The 17,757-nt window shown below is 41.2% G+C and overlaps 1 protein-coding gene across 3 annotated transcripts in view; it reads left to right on the top strand.

The window, feature by feature from the left end:
* Positions 1-8,274, top strand: part of RMND1 (required for meiotic nuclear division 1 homolog) — a 39,386-nt gene extending 31,112 nt beyond the window's left edge. For 2 of the 3 annotated variants that reach the window (XM_087865590.1, XM_087865589.1), the window contains exons 11-12: positions 7,444-7,575; positions 8,062-8,274. In XM_087865590.1, coding sequence (XP_087721716.1) covers positions 7,444-7,575; positions 8,062-8,103 — 174 coding nt within the window. In that variant the 3' untranslated portion in view covers positions 8,104-8,274. The remainder of the gene's footprint in view (positions 1-7,443; positions 7,576-8,061) is intronic. The other variant, XM_045805357.2, reaches the window with a different exon arrangement.
* Positions 8,275-17,757: the final 9,483 nt, after the last annotated feature.

Here is a 17,757-nt window from a genome sequence, read left to right as displayed (position 1 = left end):
ATGGGATCTAGAAAGGCAATTCGAATCTATAGGTACAGAAAGTGGGTCAGTGATTCCCTGGAGCTGGACGAGGGGGTGAGTAGATGGGGCTGTAGTTTCCAAACGAGCACAGGGGAACGTTTTGGGGGGATGGAAATGTTGTATAGGCAGTTACAAGGGAATCCATTTGTTAAGTCTTCCAACTGTATACTTAGAATGGCTACATTTTACCCTATGTAAATTATGCCTCAGTAAAGTTAATTTGAAAATACAGCATCTTGTGAGAATTCTGTAATAACAAACTAAACAAAAACATCAGTGTCGCTGAGACACATTCGCTGGGGACAAATCTGAGAGCACTCAGAGTTACTGCTCGTGGATGTCCCTTTCTCTCTTGGAATGGAGACGTGCGATGGACTCAGGATCAGTGCGACGAGTTATAAAGTCATCGCCACCGAGCAGATGCAGACCTTCTCTCCCTCTTCTGATGCCCAGCCTGCTGTGCCTAACTGAGTCAGTAAAGGTGGTGAGCAAGAACCAAGGTAACCGGCGGCTTGGAGCTTGAGCTGCATGCCCCCCCAGCCCATCCTGTCTTCCCTCAAGTCACGGGTCTGTACTACTGATGCCCAGGGTGTCCTTCACCTGTCCCTCGTGCACAAGACCACAGGACAGGAGAAACAAGATCATGGTCACCAATTATGAAGGTGGTCTGAGGGTACGGTTCAGAGGAGAAGTATAAAAATAAGGATGTCTTTCAGGAACTTACTCCACATGAGTGCTACATTCAACAGGAAAGCCAGAGTTGAAGAAGAGAAATGTGAGAGCAGGATCAATAATGAAGACGGAAATGCAATGAAATAATCAACTAGTGGGACGAGAATCAAACGACTGAGAAGGAAGGGGAAACCTGGAGAAAGTACCACTGCGTCATCACTCTGCTAAACCAGGATGGGCACCTGCAGTGGAGACACCATTGGAGAGTTGACTGTGCAGCCCAGAGAGCAGGTGCAGTGGGGTCCGTCAGTCCCCAAATTGGAAAAGTCCTGGAACAAGTCAGCTCTGTGGCAGTTTTTTAAAAAATCTCATACGAACGAGATATAAGGACAGTACTACTGGCTTCTCAGTCCTCAGCTGAGTACATCGGGAGACTGCATACATTGCAGTTAATCAGAACAAAAATCAGGGTCTTTTAAAATTTCGCATCATCATAGATACATCTGTAGCTTATGTTCTTTCAAGTTAATGTGATTTGATTCCTTTCGTACCTTTGGGCCAGGACCATGCCTGGTTGCATTTTGCCTGGTGAGCCCAAATGTCACGTCCTCGGAAAGGTTTCCCATCTGGTCTGCGCCTCTGTGCTTCTGGAGTATTTGTAGGTATCTCTCGCGTGCAGCACTTCCACACTGCATCTGGGTGTTCTGATTACGTGTGCAGACCGGGTTCCTGCTGGGGGCCTTCTTCCGGTTCATAGACCGCCACCTTCTCACTGTGTCCTCGCGTGGCAGGGGAGAGAGTGCTGTCTCGTGTCCGCTCTTCCTGTAAGGACATGAATTCCATCATAGGGGCCCTGCCCTCATGACCTCACCTATACCTGATCACCTCCTAAATGCCTCATCTCCAAGTACCGTCACTTTGGGGATTAGGGTTTCACTATAAGAATTTAAGGGGGACACAAACATTAATTCCATAATACCAACAGTCCCTGAAACTCCACTTTATTTTTTCTTTAGGAGCTAAAATTCAAGATTCATTTTAATTATCTTTATAAATTACATATTTCTACCACATCTTTATTGGATTCTATGTTAGGAACTGGGGCAAGGTAGCTAAAAGTAGAAGTGGCAATGTATTAGGGGGGAAAGGGACTTACAGGAAATTGGAGCTACACTCGTGGGATTCCCCCTCTCCTTTCTTAAAACACAGCAGCAAAAGGGATAGAAGCTACTTTCCCCCTAAATATCTAAATATATGATGGGCACACCAGAGACGGAGGGCGTATCTGGCTCATGGGCCCAGAGGGCAAGGTATGTGGATTGGGATCTCTAGCAGGTAAATGGCTGCTGGGCATGATGGCCACATGGGTTTGAACTACATTTCACTTTATCTAATGGATTTGGACATTCTGTTTCTGAAAACTCATTACATATCAACTAAAACTTACACTCATCAGAATTCCTTTGGTAACTGACAGTTTTTATGGAACTCTCACGTCCCACTGAATTTTTCTCCCCTGTAGCTGAGGTGACCAATTATCATTACCATCATCCCCTTCGTGGCTTGATTGAGTCATTACACTAATTGTTCATTTCCCAGGCCCACTGTGAGCCATCTTTTTGGTGTTAAATCTTCCACAAGTTACCAAGCATACCTAAAAGTTCCCAGATTTTGTTTCTCAGAGTACTTTCCTTTTTTTTTAAAAAAAATACTTTATTGATTTATTTGAGAGCAAGAGAAAGCTCGAGCAGGGGGAAGGGGCAGGGAAAAGCAGACTCCCCACTGAGCAGGGAGCCCGATGCAGGGCTCGATCCCAGGACTCAGGGATCATGACCTGAGCCGAAGGCAGACGCTTAACCGACTGAGCCACCCAGTCACCCCTTTCAGACTCTTTTCTTATCACGCCAAGGGCAGTTAAGACCAGTTGGGTTATGTGAAGATGATTTAGAAGAAGTTGAAAGAATTTAGCCTTCCTTCACGTGCTCAACACGACACTGGTGCTGCACATGATACAAAAGAGAATTAAGAGCTGGTGCTGCCCTTCAACTGGCTTGACCGTCTAACAAGACGACACCCAGGACGAAGAGAGTTCGTGGTAATGCCAGGAGAAGGTTGTTCTTTGTTCCATCTGTTTGGTTGGTTTTTTTCCCCCAGAGAAAAGAATCTTGAGAAAAAAATAGTATTAGGCATGAGATGTGCTGAAAGGAGTCCAAGAAGTTGAGGATGGAGGTCAAGTCCTTTCATGTGGTAGTTAAGAGACGACTGGAAAAGATCAGAGGGGAGGCACAGCAGTGCAGTGGGAGCAGAAAAGCCAGGCGGAGGTGGGTCCCTCGCCACCCCTTCTCCGTGGGTGTCCTCCAGAGTTCTGTCCTGGCTTCTCTCCTCATGCTGCCTGCTCCAACAGCGCTCCTCTTCGGTTCCACGATTTCTGCTCCCATGTTTTCTTGATGATTTTCAAATAAGTATCTCTAACCTCAGTTCTCTGCTTGCCTTCCAGGTGTTTTCTGTTGCCTACTAAAATCTCACATGTCTTCCACACAGACGTATCTTGTAGGGTCCCTTTGCAAGTCAGTTCTGTGTGTCACTCCACACTAGAATGTCGGCTCCCTGAGATCAGAGACTAGCATTATTTTCTTCCCTGTTATCTTCCCAGTTCTTGGCAAGGCCTCACATAGAGCACATGCTCAGTAAATATTTGTAGAATTCATCAGTGATTAAGATTTCAAAACGAAACCCATGTATTCTCCCAGGAAACACTGAACCTTCTCTGTTCTCCATTTCAGCTCATGGCAGGACCACTAGCCTCCTCCATCTGTCCGTCAACCAGAAAACTGAAAGGCATGGTGGTTTCCTCTTTCTCCTTCACCCTCCACGTCCAGTCACACCATCCTTTCATTTTCTTCCCAGTGTCATTCGTTCATTAACAGATATCTATGGAAAGTCTGTATGACAGGCCCTCGGCTGGTGAAACGGGGGATACCATACTGACCCCTGTTCAGGCCCCCGTCTATAACCCTCCTGCTGCCACTCACCTTCTTCTCTCCCCCAGACCATTCTCAGACCTTCCTGACTGCCCCCAGCCTCTCCACTGGACCTTTTAGCTGGAAGGCAGACATGTGTCTGTCTTATTCACCATTCCATCTCCTCTGCCCAGCACAGTACAGTCAACACAACCAGTACTTGAAGACTGAACAAAGTACTCCACATTAATAAAATTCCAATGTTGCAGCATCATGTAGTAAGTTTCTCTTGCTGCTGTAACAAATTTCCCCAAACTGGCTTAACACGAATGTATTGTATTACAGCTCTGTAGGTCAGAGGTCTGACATGAGTCACTGAGCCAAAATCAAGGTGTTGGCAGGCTGTGTTCCTTTCTGCAGGCTCTGTGTAGGAAGAGGCTCTTTCCTTCCTTTTGCAGTTGCCACAGGCAGCCCACATTCCTTGGCTTGCAGCCCCTTCATGTAACAGAGGCGAGTTGAGGGCTCCTCACATGGCATCACTTCAATGGCTGGCTCTTGTACTTGCCAGTTCCACTTTTAAGGACCCCCATGATTCCACTGGACTTCCTCCCCCCCCCCCATAATCTAGGTTTATCTCCCTGTCTTAAGCTATCAGCTGATTGCCAGCATTAATTCCATATGAGGTCATAACTCTCCTTTGTCATGTCGTATTCACAGGTCCCAGGAATTAGGGTCTACAGTTCCTCTCACAATTTGGCACTAACTTACCTTTTCAACCTCATTTTCAAGTACTTCCTTCTAAGTATCTAGCATGCTTTGCCTCTATGCTGTTTCCTGTCTGAGACGCTCTCCCCTGTCTGTGGCTCCCTACCCTTTCTTCCTGGCACCTGCCTATTTTTTTTTAAGATAGATATATATATATATTTATTTATTTATTTTTATTTTTTATTTATTTATTTATTTATTTATGCAAGCAAGAGAGAGCATAAGTCGGGGGTGGGAGGGCAGGGAGTTGGGAAGGGCAGAGGGAGAAGCAGACTCCCTGCCGAGCAGGGAGCCCGACATGGGACTTGCTCACAGGACCCTGAGATCATGACCTGAGCTGAAGGCAGACACTTAACGGACTGAGCCACCCAGGCACCTCTGGGGTGGAGATCTTTGATCTCTAATTCCCATTGCCTACAGTTATGCCCCATGATGGACAGTCTTGAATCTATCCCCTTCTTAGTATTCCTTAATACTACATAGGAGGTCTTCATGAAATAGTCATTATTTCTTAAGAACAGTCTGCTTCTCCCTCTCCCTCTGCCTGCTGCTCCCCCTGCTTGTGCTCTCTCTTCTCTCAAATAATTTTAAAAAATCTCCACCCCAGGTGACTGGGAAGACAGCATGACCTGATCGGAGAAAGGGAACCCAAGACAAGGGATAGACTTGGACACGATGTCAGTTTTAGTTTGAGAAACATTAAATTTGAGGTGTGGTCAGGAAATCCATAAGATGTTTTATAGGCAGTTAGAAATTCAGTCAGAGAAGAAACGAGAAACAGTTACATTCAGGAGTAGAAAAGAGTAGTTTAAGCCTTTCCCACAATGTGGGAAACATACACTTGTTCAAGAGATGAATTTAGGTGACACATGGACCCTGAACTAGTTTAGTTTAGTGGTTTAGTGGCTCCTGATGGGCCCTCCAATGTATGCTACTCCCACTTTCCCGGGGGTCAGGCTCAGCTTCCTGTAGGCAACACTGTTTTCACATCACACTGTTGTCCATTTATGGCGATGGCAGTTTACGTATGAAGCAAAGTCTTTTGGAAATTACATAATAGTACAGGTGGCACACACATCACAGAGTGATGGTGGGATGCAAAGTGACCAAAGTTTAGGGTGCGGTAATGCAGAGTGTAGAGCTAGAAGACAAGAAGGACAAGATCAGGACTTTGGGAAATGTCATCTAAAGGCAAGGGGAGGTAGAGAAAACCCAGGAAAAGATGACGGCCAGAGGTAGAACCTCGATCTTAGGGGAGAAAAACGCCAAAGGAAGTGTGCATGTCTAGGTGGTGTCAAACGCTTGAGTTCATTGAGGTTTCGAACCAAGAAAAGTTGTTAGATTTACTAATTTGGAAACAGAAGTTTCAGAAGAGTTGTAATATGGAACTTCTAAGGGCTAAAGAATAAACTGGGTGATGAGGAAGTGGAGGAAGAACGTGTCTAGTCAGAGGTGAAAGAAAATGGAAGAGGGTCAGGCCAGCACCCTGAAGAGAGAAGCCAGCCTGAGGATGAGCATGTTTATAGACCAAGATGGAGCAGCCAATAGAAACTGGAAGGAAGGCAGGAGAGGAGGCACTGTTCTCAGCACTGACACAGAGTGGAAACTACAGGATGGCCATAACGGCTGGAAACCTGGTGAATATATGCTATGACTGTGGTCCCTTGTGTTCTCATTATTGAGGCAGTTTTTTTTTTTTTTTTTTTCAAGATGAGAGAGAGGGAGGAGAGAAAGAGCACAAGTAGGGGTGGGGTGCAGAGGGAGAAGGAGACGTAAACTCCCCGCTGAGCAGGGAGTAGGACGCAGGGCTGGATCCCAGGACCCTGCGATCATGACAAGCGGAAGGCAGAAGCTTAACTGACTGAGCCACCAGGCACCCCGAGGCAGTTTAATGCTCTGCATAACCATAGTACATACAGTATGCTAACACATTTCCGTCAGTCCCCAAAAATGCGTCTGTGACAATTGTCTCAAATTTCCAGACCAAACCCACACCCTCAGCATGCCCCATCAGTTATCAGGGGGAATCAAACTACTTTAAATGTTTCCAGACTTTTTCCAATTTCCAAAAGAACGTGAGATACAGAGATTAAGGAGGTACCACTACCAGCGGTCACATCCAAGTCTTAAACTCAAAGGTTCTGTTTTCTGGGGGTGCCTGGCTGGCTTTCTGTAGAGCATGTGACTCTTGATCCCGGGGTCATGAGTTCGAGCCCCACATTCGGTGTAGAGGTTACTTAAAAATAAAATCTGTTAAAAAATAAACAACCCCCAAAGATTCTGTTTTCTGTGACTCTGCACCAACTAGCATGTGGCGGGGCATCAGAGCCCGGAAGCTCTGCAGCTCAGCACTAAAAGCAGTGCCAGCTAACAGCAAGTGTGCTGCTGGTCACATGGTACCATTTGGGGGTCTGCACAGAAGAGCCTGAACAATTCTAGAAGGTAATCATTGTGTATATCATCTTTTTTTTTTTTTTTTAAGATTTTATTTATTTGACAGAGACAGCCAGCAAGAGAGGGAACACAAGCAGGGGGAGCAGGAGAGGAAGAAGCAGGCTCCTAGTGCATGAGCCTGATGTGGGGCTCGATCCCAGAACGCTGGGATCACGCCCTGAGCCGAAGGCAGACGCTTAACGACTGCGCCACCCAGGCGCCCCTGTATATATCATCTTTTGGGCGTTTCGGCCATAACACGTTTCAAGTTTGCCTTTCTTAACTACTGAACTCCCAAGGGCAGCTACCAAAAACTAGGACTCAAAACCTTTAGTTTCTACGTCTTCCATCAAAATCTTAAGAATCTGAGAGCTTCAGTAGGTAAAGTACTTCTTGCTGGTCTGTGCATTAGAAAGTGTCTCTAGATGAACTCACAAGAGGCAGGTTAACATTGGCAGGTGGCCTTGGGGAGAGAATGGAGCAAGAATTGGAGGGTAAATTCCGTTTACCTATTTCAGACCTTTAGAATTTTGAAATGTGACGTTACCTAGTTCTCACGCTTGTTCATACATAAAACAGGGTATTCCCTAAGATTTTCCTAATGCAGGTTATGAATGAAAAGCTTCAGCACTGCATGGAGCTGACAGTTCTGATGCGGAATCACCTGACGGAGAAGAGGGCGCTGCGCCTGGAGTGGATGATCGTCATCCTTATCACCATCGAGGTACACAGCTTTTCAGAATGAAAACAAGGGCACCTGGCTGGCTCGGTCAGTGCAGTATGCCACTCGTGGTCTCGGGGCTGTGAGTTCAAGCCCCACACTGGGTGTAACTGAAAAAAAAAAAATTAAAAATCTTTAAAAAATAATTTGACGTAGAAAGTGACAGTGGAAAAGAGCATCCCTTTTTGTTCTAATTACTAAGTCTATTTGGAAGTGAGGCAAGTTTCAAGTGACTATGGAAATACTGCAAATGCACAAAGTGAGATTTTTGGAGGAGTTCCATTTTTGAAGATAGCATTTAGAGAAAGTTCTAGCTGCAGATTTCTCATGTACAATCCAGCAGCAAGTACCTTTGCCCCATTATCTACAGCTTGCCATGTGGGAAAGACTTCAGGAGCATTTTTCATTAATCACAATTTTGGAAAAATCAGTTGTTTTTACCAGTAATTTGTTATGAAATTAATAAACCTCACTTCTTATCACCCTAAGGTAATGTTTGAGCTGGGACGAGTATTTTTTCTGATCAAGTGATAACCAGAGAAAAGTATCAGTGCAAGAGATATTCAAGTTCTACAATCAAAAATAAATGCTCACTGTTGGGGAAAATCTCTTATTTAATTGGTATTTAATATTTTTAATCAAGAGGTTGCGATGATCTTCTTCAGCTCCTGTATGTATTACTTAAATAAAAATTATGAAGAATCTGGTGTTCGGGTCTTTAACACTGAGAATTTGAAAGGAAGATATTTTAAAAGAACTATAAAAAGCTTAACATCTAGGAAATCTAGGTAAAGATACTTATTAAAGCCAAAAGGCTTAGATTTTGGACACCATCCCTCCCGTCTCCAGGAAATCCCAGCTCTAAGAGAACAATACAGGGAACTCTGGAGTGCTGAAATACGTAACACAGGTTTGTGATGACAGCAGTGAATTTTCTGTACCTACTTTGGATGGCATAATTTCAGTATGGCTGCTCACTGGCACTTCATTAATCAGCACTACCCATGCTGTTACTACCAGCCTAGTCAAAATATTCTTCCCAGACTCTTAGTTTCACACATACTTTGGGGAAATGAAAAAATGCCAAGAACAAAGAACTTGACATTTATATGGTTACCATCTTGAATTGATAAACATTTTTAAAAAGCAAAGTCCTTTTGGGGCACCTGGGTGGAGCAGTTGGTTCAGTCTCCAACTCTTGGTTTCGGCTCAGGTCGTGGTTTCAGGGTCGGGAGATCGAGCCCCATGCTGGGCTCTGCCCTCAGCACAGATCCTACTTGAGACTCTTTCCTTCTCCCTCTCCCCCTTCCCCCCATGCTCTAAAATAAATCTTTAAAAAGTAAATTCCTTTTTTGTTTTTAATGCATAACCCCCACTTGCTCCATATGCTTCCCACCACAATGAATTTAAATGTTGTGTTTTTCATACATTATAGTTCACCGTTAAATGAGGGGTCAGAGCACCCACCCCCCCAGTTGAAAATCTGTTATTTTTGACTCCCCCAAAACTTAATAGCCTGTTGACCAGAAGCCTTACCGATAAGTCAATTAATACATTTGTTCCATTTTTTACTCTAACAATAAGGCAAGGTAAAGGTTGAGAAAATCCATTTATATGCTGTATGTACTATATTTATGGAAAAAATCCACCTGCATATAAATGGAACTGTGAAGTTCAATGAAACCTGTTATTCAAGGTTTATATCCATGAATACAGTATTACTATTCTAAATTGAGACATTTTGCAACTTAACTGCTACAGTATTTCACCTAGAGAATACACATCTACCTATACCCTTACTATTTTTATGTACTTATTTGCTCTAACAGTGCAAAGGTAAACATCCTGGTACCATTTTCAGCACACTGCAAGAATTCTCCTTGAGTAGCAGTCTGCTAAGGTACCTATATCCCAAGACTTCCTAAGGAACACGTGGGCATGGAGAGTTCAAGGAATGCTTTCTAGATCCTTAAGTTCCACAGAAGCACTTACATAAAGCTGCTGTGCCTGTATACACACCTGCAGCCAATGTATGAAGCCTATTCACCTTTCCCATCTTCCCTTCTCACCCATCTTCAATTTTAGTTTGGTCCACTGTATTTAAAAACCTATAAACATATTTAACTTACATTTAGAAATCTTTGGGAAGCCAACAAGAACACAATTTGAAATATTGGTCAACAAATCTTTCTAATTTAATGGGAACTATATAATCCCCCACCTATTAAGAGGGGCATTTCCAATAAAGTTTTACTCCAAGTATCAATATGTACAATTTGCTGTTTGGGTCAACTGTGTGTTAATTACAACAATTTTAACAACAAAATAAGAACATTTGGTGTCTTATGGTCATGGCAAAATCTAACATTTCAACTTATATACAAACATGCTGCAAAGAACAAAAGGATAATCACTAAGACCTTCAAGCATAAAAATTTATTAGGTAAACATTTTGTGGGGGAAATGTAACAGTTTTTCAAGAAGAAAAAAGGAACAGTATTAAATTTGAATTTACTTATGTTAAAGCAATGAGACACCAGATCATTACAGTATTACATTCCACTAGATACATTAAAAGATTGATATAATACCTTTAAGTATCAATACTTATGATTCATCAGAAATTGCATCTTTTCCAACTACTTAAATTTATGATGAAAGCTCCAACTTAAGTTATAGGAAAGAGGGTTTTTTTTTTTTAATTACTTTAGGTTATGTAACAGAAGATTGATTTTCATGATCACAATTTCTGTAACATCAAAATGACCAAGAAATCCTACCAAAAGACAGAGGAGAGCCTAAAGTTAAGTACATTCACCAGTGGCCTTGGAAGCACTCCTCAAAGTGGTATCAAATTTCTATCACTCATGAGAGTACAGTGATTAAGACCAACCTGGATTTGAATTCCTCACCACCACCTATTTAGTTTTATCACCTTGGGCCAATCATTGAACCTCTCTGGGTCTCGGTTTCTTCATCTGTAAAATGGGTTTAACAGTACCACTACCTCATAGAGTGGCTGTGAGGATTAATGGAATTAACATGTGAAGCTAGGAGTTTACTGTTACTACAATCCCTCTGAGTAAAAATCCATAGGATTCTGAGATTAAATGGAGGTTGAAATCAAATCACCAGGAGCCCCCCCACCCTTGACTCCAATTGAGAAACATCATGAGAGACTTAAAGACCGACATTAGAGAATCCTGCACCTAAATGGATGGAGTTCACTTAAATATAAAGTAGTATTTCCACTGTTTGAAATGAGTTGGCTATTCAGTGCAAGCCCCAAAAGACTTAAATTCAACACATTTTGCGTGTACCAGGCAGCTGCCAATACGCATTCTGGGGTGGCTTCTCACATCACCACAGCTGTGAGAAGCAGGACTGTTTTTTACATATAAAATCAATATAAATGTTTCTAGTATCAGAAACTTTTTTTGCCAAAACTTAATCATATTCACCTATTTTTAATTATTCTCCGGTCTATCACTTAACAGTTTTTCCAAAGTGTGGTGCTCAGACCAACTCCATCAGCAAACACCTGGGTGTCCATGAATTTATATAGATTCCTGTGTTTTGCAGTCAGGATTTCTGAGGCTGCAACTAAGGAATGTTTTTTACAACTCTCCAAGAGATTCCCATGCTCACTAAATTCTGAGTACCAATAACTAAGAGACTATTTACTGATTTGTCCTCACTTCATGGATACATATTTTCAATAAAATTCATTAGCAATCTCTTGCTCCATTTAATGTACTAAGTACTAAATCACCTCAGGTGATTCAATTCTCTTTCTTTCCCCAACCCAATCTCCTCATGCTCTCCCCTTCCTGCCTTTACAAATTGAATATGTGGGGCCGGTGCTGTGAGGTGAAGAAGAGGAGTAGAGGAAGTTTTTCCAAATACTTCCAATCCAAATCTATTAACTTTCAATTCTCTCCACTGGTTATGAATTGCCATTTTTTAAAGGAAATTTTAAGGTCACTATTCCAAATTCCCTTTCCTCATGGGAGCTTTCCTCAAGGGTTTAACAAAACAGGATTTTTTAAAGGCCAGATCTTTTAACTCCTTCTGCACAATTGGAAACAAAGATTTAAATGTTTCTTTAAAAACAAAATGTTTCAGGGTACCTGGGTGGCTCAAGTAGGTTAAGCGTCCAACTTTTGGTTTCTGCTCAGGTCCTAACCTCATGGGTTGTGGGGCAGAGCCCTGTGTCAGACTCCGTGCTCAGCGGGAGTCCGCTTGGATATTCTCTCCCTCTGCCCTTTCCCTGGCTTGTGTTTGTGTGCTCTTTCACAAATAAGTAACTCTTTTTTTTTTTTTTAAGATTTTATTTATTTATTTGAGAGACAGCCAGCGAGAGAGGGAACACAAGCAGGGGGAGTGGGAGAGGAAGAAGCAGGCTCCCAGCAGAGGAGCCTGATGCGGGGCTCGATCCCAGAACGCCGGGATCACGCCCTGAGCCTAAGGCAGACGCTTCACGACTACACCACCCAGGCGCCCCCAAATAAGTAACTCTTTTAAAAAAATGTAAAAATAGGGACGCCTGGGTGGCTCAGTCGTTTAAGCGTCTGCCTTCAGCTCACGTCATGCTCCCAGGGTCCTGCGATGGAGTGCCACATTGGGCTTCCTGCTCAGCGGAGAGCCTGCTTCTCCCTCTTCCTCTCCTTCTGCCTGCTGGTCCCCCCGCTTGTGCTCACATGTTCGCACGCACTCTCTCTGTCTCTGACACATAAATAAATAAAATCCCAAAAAATTAAAAAATATAAAAATTTTAAAATAAAAACAAAATGTTTCAACATGTCCTAGACTGTTATGATAAAATAGGCTGGAAAGCATGCAGAACTGTAAAACCTACTCACGGAGATACTCATTCTTTCAAGTAACACAACAAATACTTACTCAGAAGTTAGGATGTGCTACTCTGGACTCCAAGACACAGTGACAGAAAGGGCTCCTACTTTCATGAAGCTTACAATCAAATGAAGGCAGCAGGAAAACAAACAACTAAGTAATCTGCTTAAAAACAGAAATGCTCTACAGAGAAATCTATAGAACCGGTAGAGGGGTGGAATGAAAAATCAGAAAAGTGAACACAATAGTTAAATAAACTAAAAAAACTAAAATTTATGTGAGATTTAGACAACACTATTTAAATTGAAAAGCCCAAAACAGGAGAGATTCTGGTTAAGTATTAACTTGACTTTTAACCTAGCTTCTATACATGAGTCGTAGAAACTTGCTTACCACAACAATTTTTTTTGAATACTGCTAATATAAAAATATGTACTAGACTGCTTCTTGAACCCATCACATGAAGACTTACAGAAGGCAACAAACTAACAAAAAATGATGTAATTCCAGTCAAATCTAAACCACCAGACACTAGTCTTTAAATGCAGAGTATTATCTTAATCTAAAAAGCCTCATGTGGTTTGGGTTCTGGTTACCTTAGAGATTTTTGACTCTAAGCACTCTGATGGCAAGTAAGATTAGTTTGAATACTTGTCCTGTGGTTCACTAATGAAATCTGATAAACTGGAATCCTTGAATTTTATGTGGCCCTTTCAGATCCTGGACTTCCTGGCACTGAGGGGTTTCCCGCAGCAGCCAGACTTCCAATGCTAGGCTGGGAAAGGCCTGGGCAAAGGAGCCAGCTGGTTATCCTATCTTCAGACCACATTTTAGAAAGTAATGTTTAACAGATAACTTTTTCAAAGGACACTCCTGCCACTCCACAGATCTTTAATGGACAAACTACCAAAAATGGGAATCTCCCCCACCAATGATCAATCATTTTCATAAAGAAAAACAAGTCAATATCATAGACACACGGTTATAAGGGGAAGTCGTTTTTCCCTATAAATTTCATCACTGATTTCACTTTCAAACATAAAAATCCCAAGTCAAACACAACTCTATAAGCAAAAATTTTTCTAATTTCTTTAATCAGTGATTATTTCAAAAATATGTCAATAATCTCATGTACTGAAGTGTTGTGCTAAGCGCCCTTACACACATTCTTATTTTATATGCACACAAACCTATGAGATAAATATATAATACATATTTTATATACTATATAAAATAATATATATGATTGTGTCCTCCCCCAGTGGACTGTGAGCATCTTAAGAATAGCTTTAAGTAAAACGAAAAACTGAGGCTCAGAAGTGAAGTACATGCCCAGGTACAGAGAACATGATTCCAACCTAGATTTGACTCCAACACCTATATTCTTCACCAATGTAAATATCCTATACTCTCTCCCCTCTGTTCATAAATACCAACCACTCAGACTCTTCCAATGATGTCAGAAAGCTACTGTTTATTCATTATACTCCTAACTCAATACATTACCCTAACGTGAAAATGTCAGATAAGCAAAACATGATTCTAGAACAGAATGGTCCAACAGAACCTTCTGCAACGATAGAAATGTTCTATATCTGTGCTGTCCAATATGGTCGCCTATACCCCGCCTATACCCCCATGCGGCTAGTAGCTACTGAATTAGACAGGACACTTCTAGAGAAATAATATAAAAAGAGCGTGCATGCCACAGAAAAAAAGCAACTTACCAAAATACAATGGCAACTCAACAATAAAACAATTCAAGGCAGATGTATAATGAAGGAGTAAAGCTGAGAAATGCAGAACCACTTGGCACCTGGGTGGCTCAGTTGGTTAAGTGTCCGACTCTTTGATTTCAGCTAAGGTCATGATCTCAGGATCATGAGATTGGGCCCCACGTCGGGCTGTGTGCTCAGTCCAGAGTCTGCTTGTCCCTCTCCCTCTGCTCCTCCCTATGCTCACTCTTGCTCTCTCTCTCTCTCAAATAAATAAAATTTTCAAAAAAAAAAAAAAGGAAATGAAATGCACAACCACCAAACATGTCACAAAACTATTTTTCAAACATCTGTTCACCCTTCAAGACTCACCTTAAATACCGTCATTTATACTATCCCTACACTCTGAATATGTGTAGTTTTAGAAGTGTATATTAAATATATGATTGTGTTCTCCCCCACTGGACTGTAAGCATCTTAAGAACAGATATTAACATATACAGCACCAGCACCTCCCACCTATATCCGGAGGCTTTCCACAACAATAAACATTTTTTCATTCAGTTCTAGTGGGAAAAATTATCTTCTTAGGTCCTTCAACTTATTCAATTCTGCAAGCATTTGAGTACCAGCAATATACAGAAAAGGAAAGTCCCTGGAAAGAATTTACAGTGGGGATGGGAGATACAAGATATAGGAAGACAACAAGAAGGGCAATCACGTAAGTATGCGCTTTAGGGCAGACCAGCAACTGTCAGAGGAGTCCTGATGGTCAGAGAAACTGGAAAGCAGTTTGAGAATAAAGCAGCCATTATCAATTCTGCAACAGCAAAGGTGTAAGATAATTTACTGTACCCCCAATCTATTACTCAAAAAAGTCCACCGGATTTAAAAGAAAAAAATCAAGAAAAGCCTTTGAAATTTATCCTGGCTCCACTCACACTACCCATGTCAGGATCCCATCCTACTTCTACCACAAAGCCAAAACTAGTCTTAGAACAAATCTTACTAGATCCAAATTTCCATGACAATCTTACAGCAGAAAGTGGTATTGTTTTCTTTCATACACAAAAGAAATTATCTTTGCTATAACATCTTCTTTTAGGTCCTAAAAATGTGCTATTTGCAATATTTACATACAATCTCGAGGTCTGTATATAAGCAGCATCTGGAGCTAACAGTAAAATAATCTGAATTAATTTCGTAAGTACATTTTGTTTCCTCTTATAATCAATAAGGAGGGGGTTCTGGTATGAGGAGTCTGCAAATTCATAGACATCAAGGCATTACCTGTAGGCCAAATAAGATGAAAGTATTACTATCATGTAGAAGTTTGGTAACCAGGAGATTAGGAAACAACAGTTCTAAACTCTAACTTCTTCAGATTTTTAAAAATCACCAGCAAGTTTTCTCATCTTAATCAGTACAGATTATTCATGACAAAAATCAGAGAAAAATCGGTTTAGTTTTCTAGACTGAATGGCCATGGGCTGGTTAATTACTTAACTTCTTCGAGCCTCCCTTCTCAAATTTAAGATTGAGGGCGTGAGACTAGATGCCCTCAGAGGAAAACACTGACTTAATTAACTAAGATAATTACTTACAGATTGACTTCAACAAGGCTTCTGGTTCAATCCTAATTCATCCATAAACAGCAAAAATACAGAACTGTGGTAGTTACTAAAATACGTCATAAATTCTTTGATACTTCACCCTTCAAGACATGGAGCTTAATTCCTCTGCCCTTGGCTATAGGCTGGACTTACGTGACTTTCTTTTAACTAACAGCATGTGGCAGTGGTGCGACTTCCTCCTTCCTCTAGCTTGGATCACTTGCCCTGAGGGAAACAAACTACCACCATGTTGTGAGAACACTCAAGCAGTGTGTTGGAAAACTGAGACCGGCAGGCTGTCAGCATTAGCCTGTCAGAGTGTGACCCACCTTTGGAAGCAAATCCTCTAGCCAACATCTTGACTGAAAGACCCTGACCCAGAACCACTAAGCTAACCTAGTCCAGATTCCTGACCCACAGAAACTGTATGAAATAAGCAAAGGTTTATTATTTTAAGCCATTAAGCTTTGCGGTAATTTGTAATAGCAAGAAAACTAATCTACCAGTGTTTTTCAAAAAGTGGATCTTGATTCATTTGTGACTAATGAAATCCATTTAAACAACCACAATCAGGTTTTTAAGTTAGAAAAAAATAATTATATTAACTCAAACTAACACTAGAGCTCCTGAAAACTGTTTAAATTTTACATACATGTGTATACCAGGTAGCATTTAATAGAAAGTATATCTTACAATTATAACTAAAAAGGTATGAAACCCAAAAGCCAACACTAATAGGATTAAAACAAAAAGTTCCCTAAAGTATAAGGAATCCTTGAGGGAATATGGACTCAGTAACAACCAACAATAAAATAAGCATTTCCTATAAACTTTATAACCAAACCAATGAAATATAAGACACTCTCAAAATACACCTTTTCTGACTTGTATTTTAAACTTCATATAAAACACAGAAGGCATGGTAGACTTACACATGTAAAAACGTGTCATTTTCCTAATTCAAGGTTACCCAGGAGGACATCCTTATAAAATTATGTAGTGAAAAAGCTGCTCTGGGATCTACCCACATCTATTATTTCCTCTATTACTCTTATCAGTGTTAAAGGAAATTCCATCTTCCACCTCAGCACACATGCACAACAAATTTTTAACCAAAAAAAAAAAAAAAGCTAAGTACAGTACTACTAAATTGCTTTCTGCCCACTGTCCAAGTCTCACTGCAATTACTCTCTTCAGAACACAAGCAAGTGCATACTTTTCCGATTGTATTTCAGCATAACATGCATCAAAACTTTCAGCAGCACGTGACTGCAGAATATGCACAATTCAACTTTTGATGAATCCACTCAGATTATTTGCTTACACTGTGATTTTCTTCGAAGTAAATGTGTGAAACTATTTTTGAACTCCTAATTTACCAAATTTATTTTCAAAATACCAAAATAAATCAGTACATAAGCACTAAACAGATGATTTAACTTCTTATTTTTCTTATTACTGAACTCAGGGCATTTGTGGCTCTCCCACAACCAGACTGACAGCTTTCCTTGTCCAAATCCTGAGATATACTACTAGTTTTTCTTTGCAATGACTATTTTCTCCCCAACCTTTGCGTATGTATCCACCTAAAGATTTCCAATTCAGCAAATTGTAGAAAGCAGATATAATTTGTACAGAATTCCTTATAATGCTGTTACTTTATGATGGTGACTAAAAATCAAAATAATTAGCATACTTGGCAAAATTCAAGTACCCATGCCTATGCCTTAAGAAAACTGGCAGCAAAGCAGCCCAGTTCTAAAGTCGAGAGCAGCAGCTCCTGAACAGAAAACGACGACGCTCCTGACAGTACTTTCTCTAGGAATGAGATCCAGAGTTTCAGGAATAAAACTGGTTTATTTCTGTACAACTATATAAGAGTATAGTACTGGGAAATTATTCACTGGTCTTAAGATAAGCAGTAACTTTGAGGACTCAAGGCCAATACTCTATAGACACAATGGCTAAGACTAATCCAAAACTTGAGCATCAGTTTTGCCCAT

The sequence above is a fragment of the Ursus americanus genome, chromosome 11 (assembly GCF_024610735.1).
Source record: "Ursus americanus isolate L20-20 chromosome 11, mUrsAme1.1.p, whole genome shotgun sequence".
NCBI lineage: Eukaryota > Metazoa > Chordata > Mammalia > Carnivora > Ursidae > Ursus > Ursus americanus.
The sequence above is the reverse complement of the archived record's forward strand: the minus strand, read 5'-3'. Positions and strand labels throughout refer to the sequence as shown.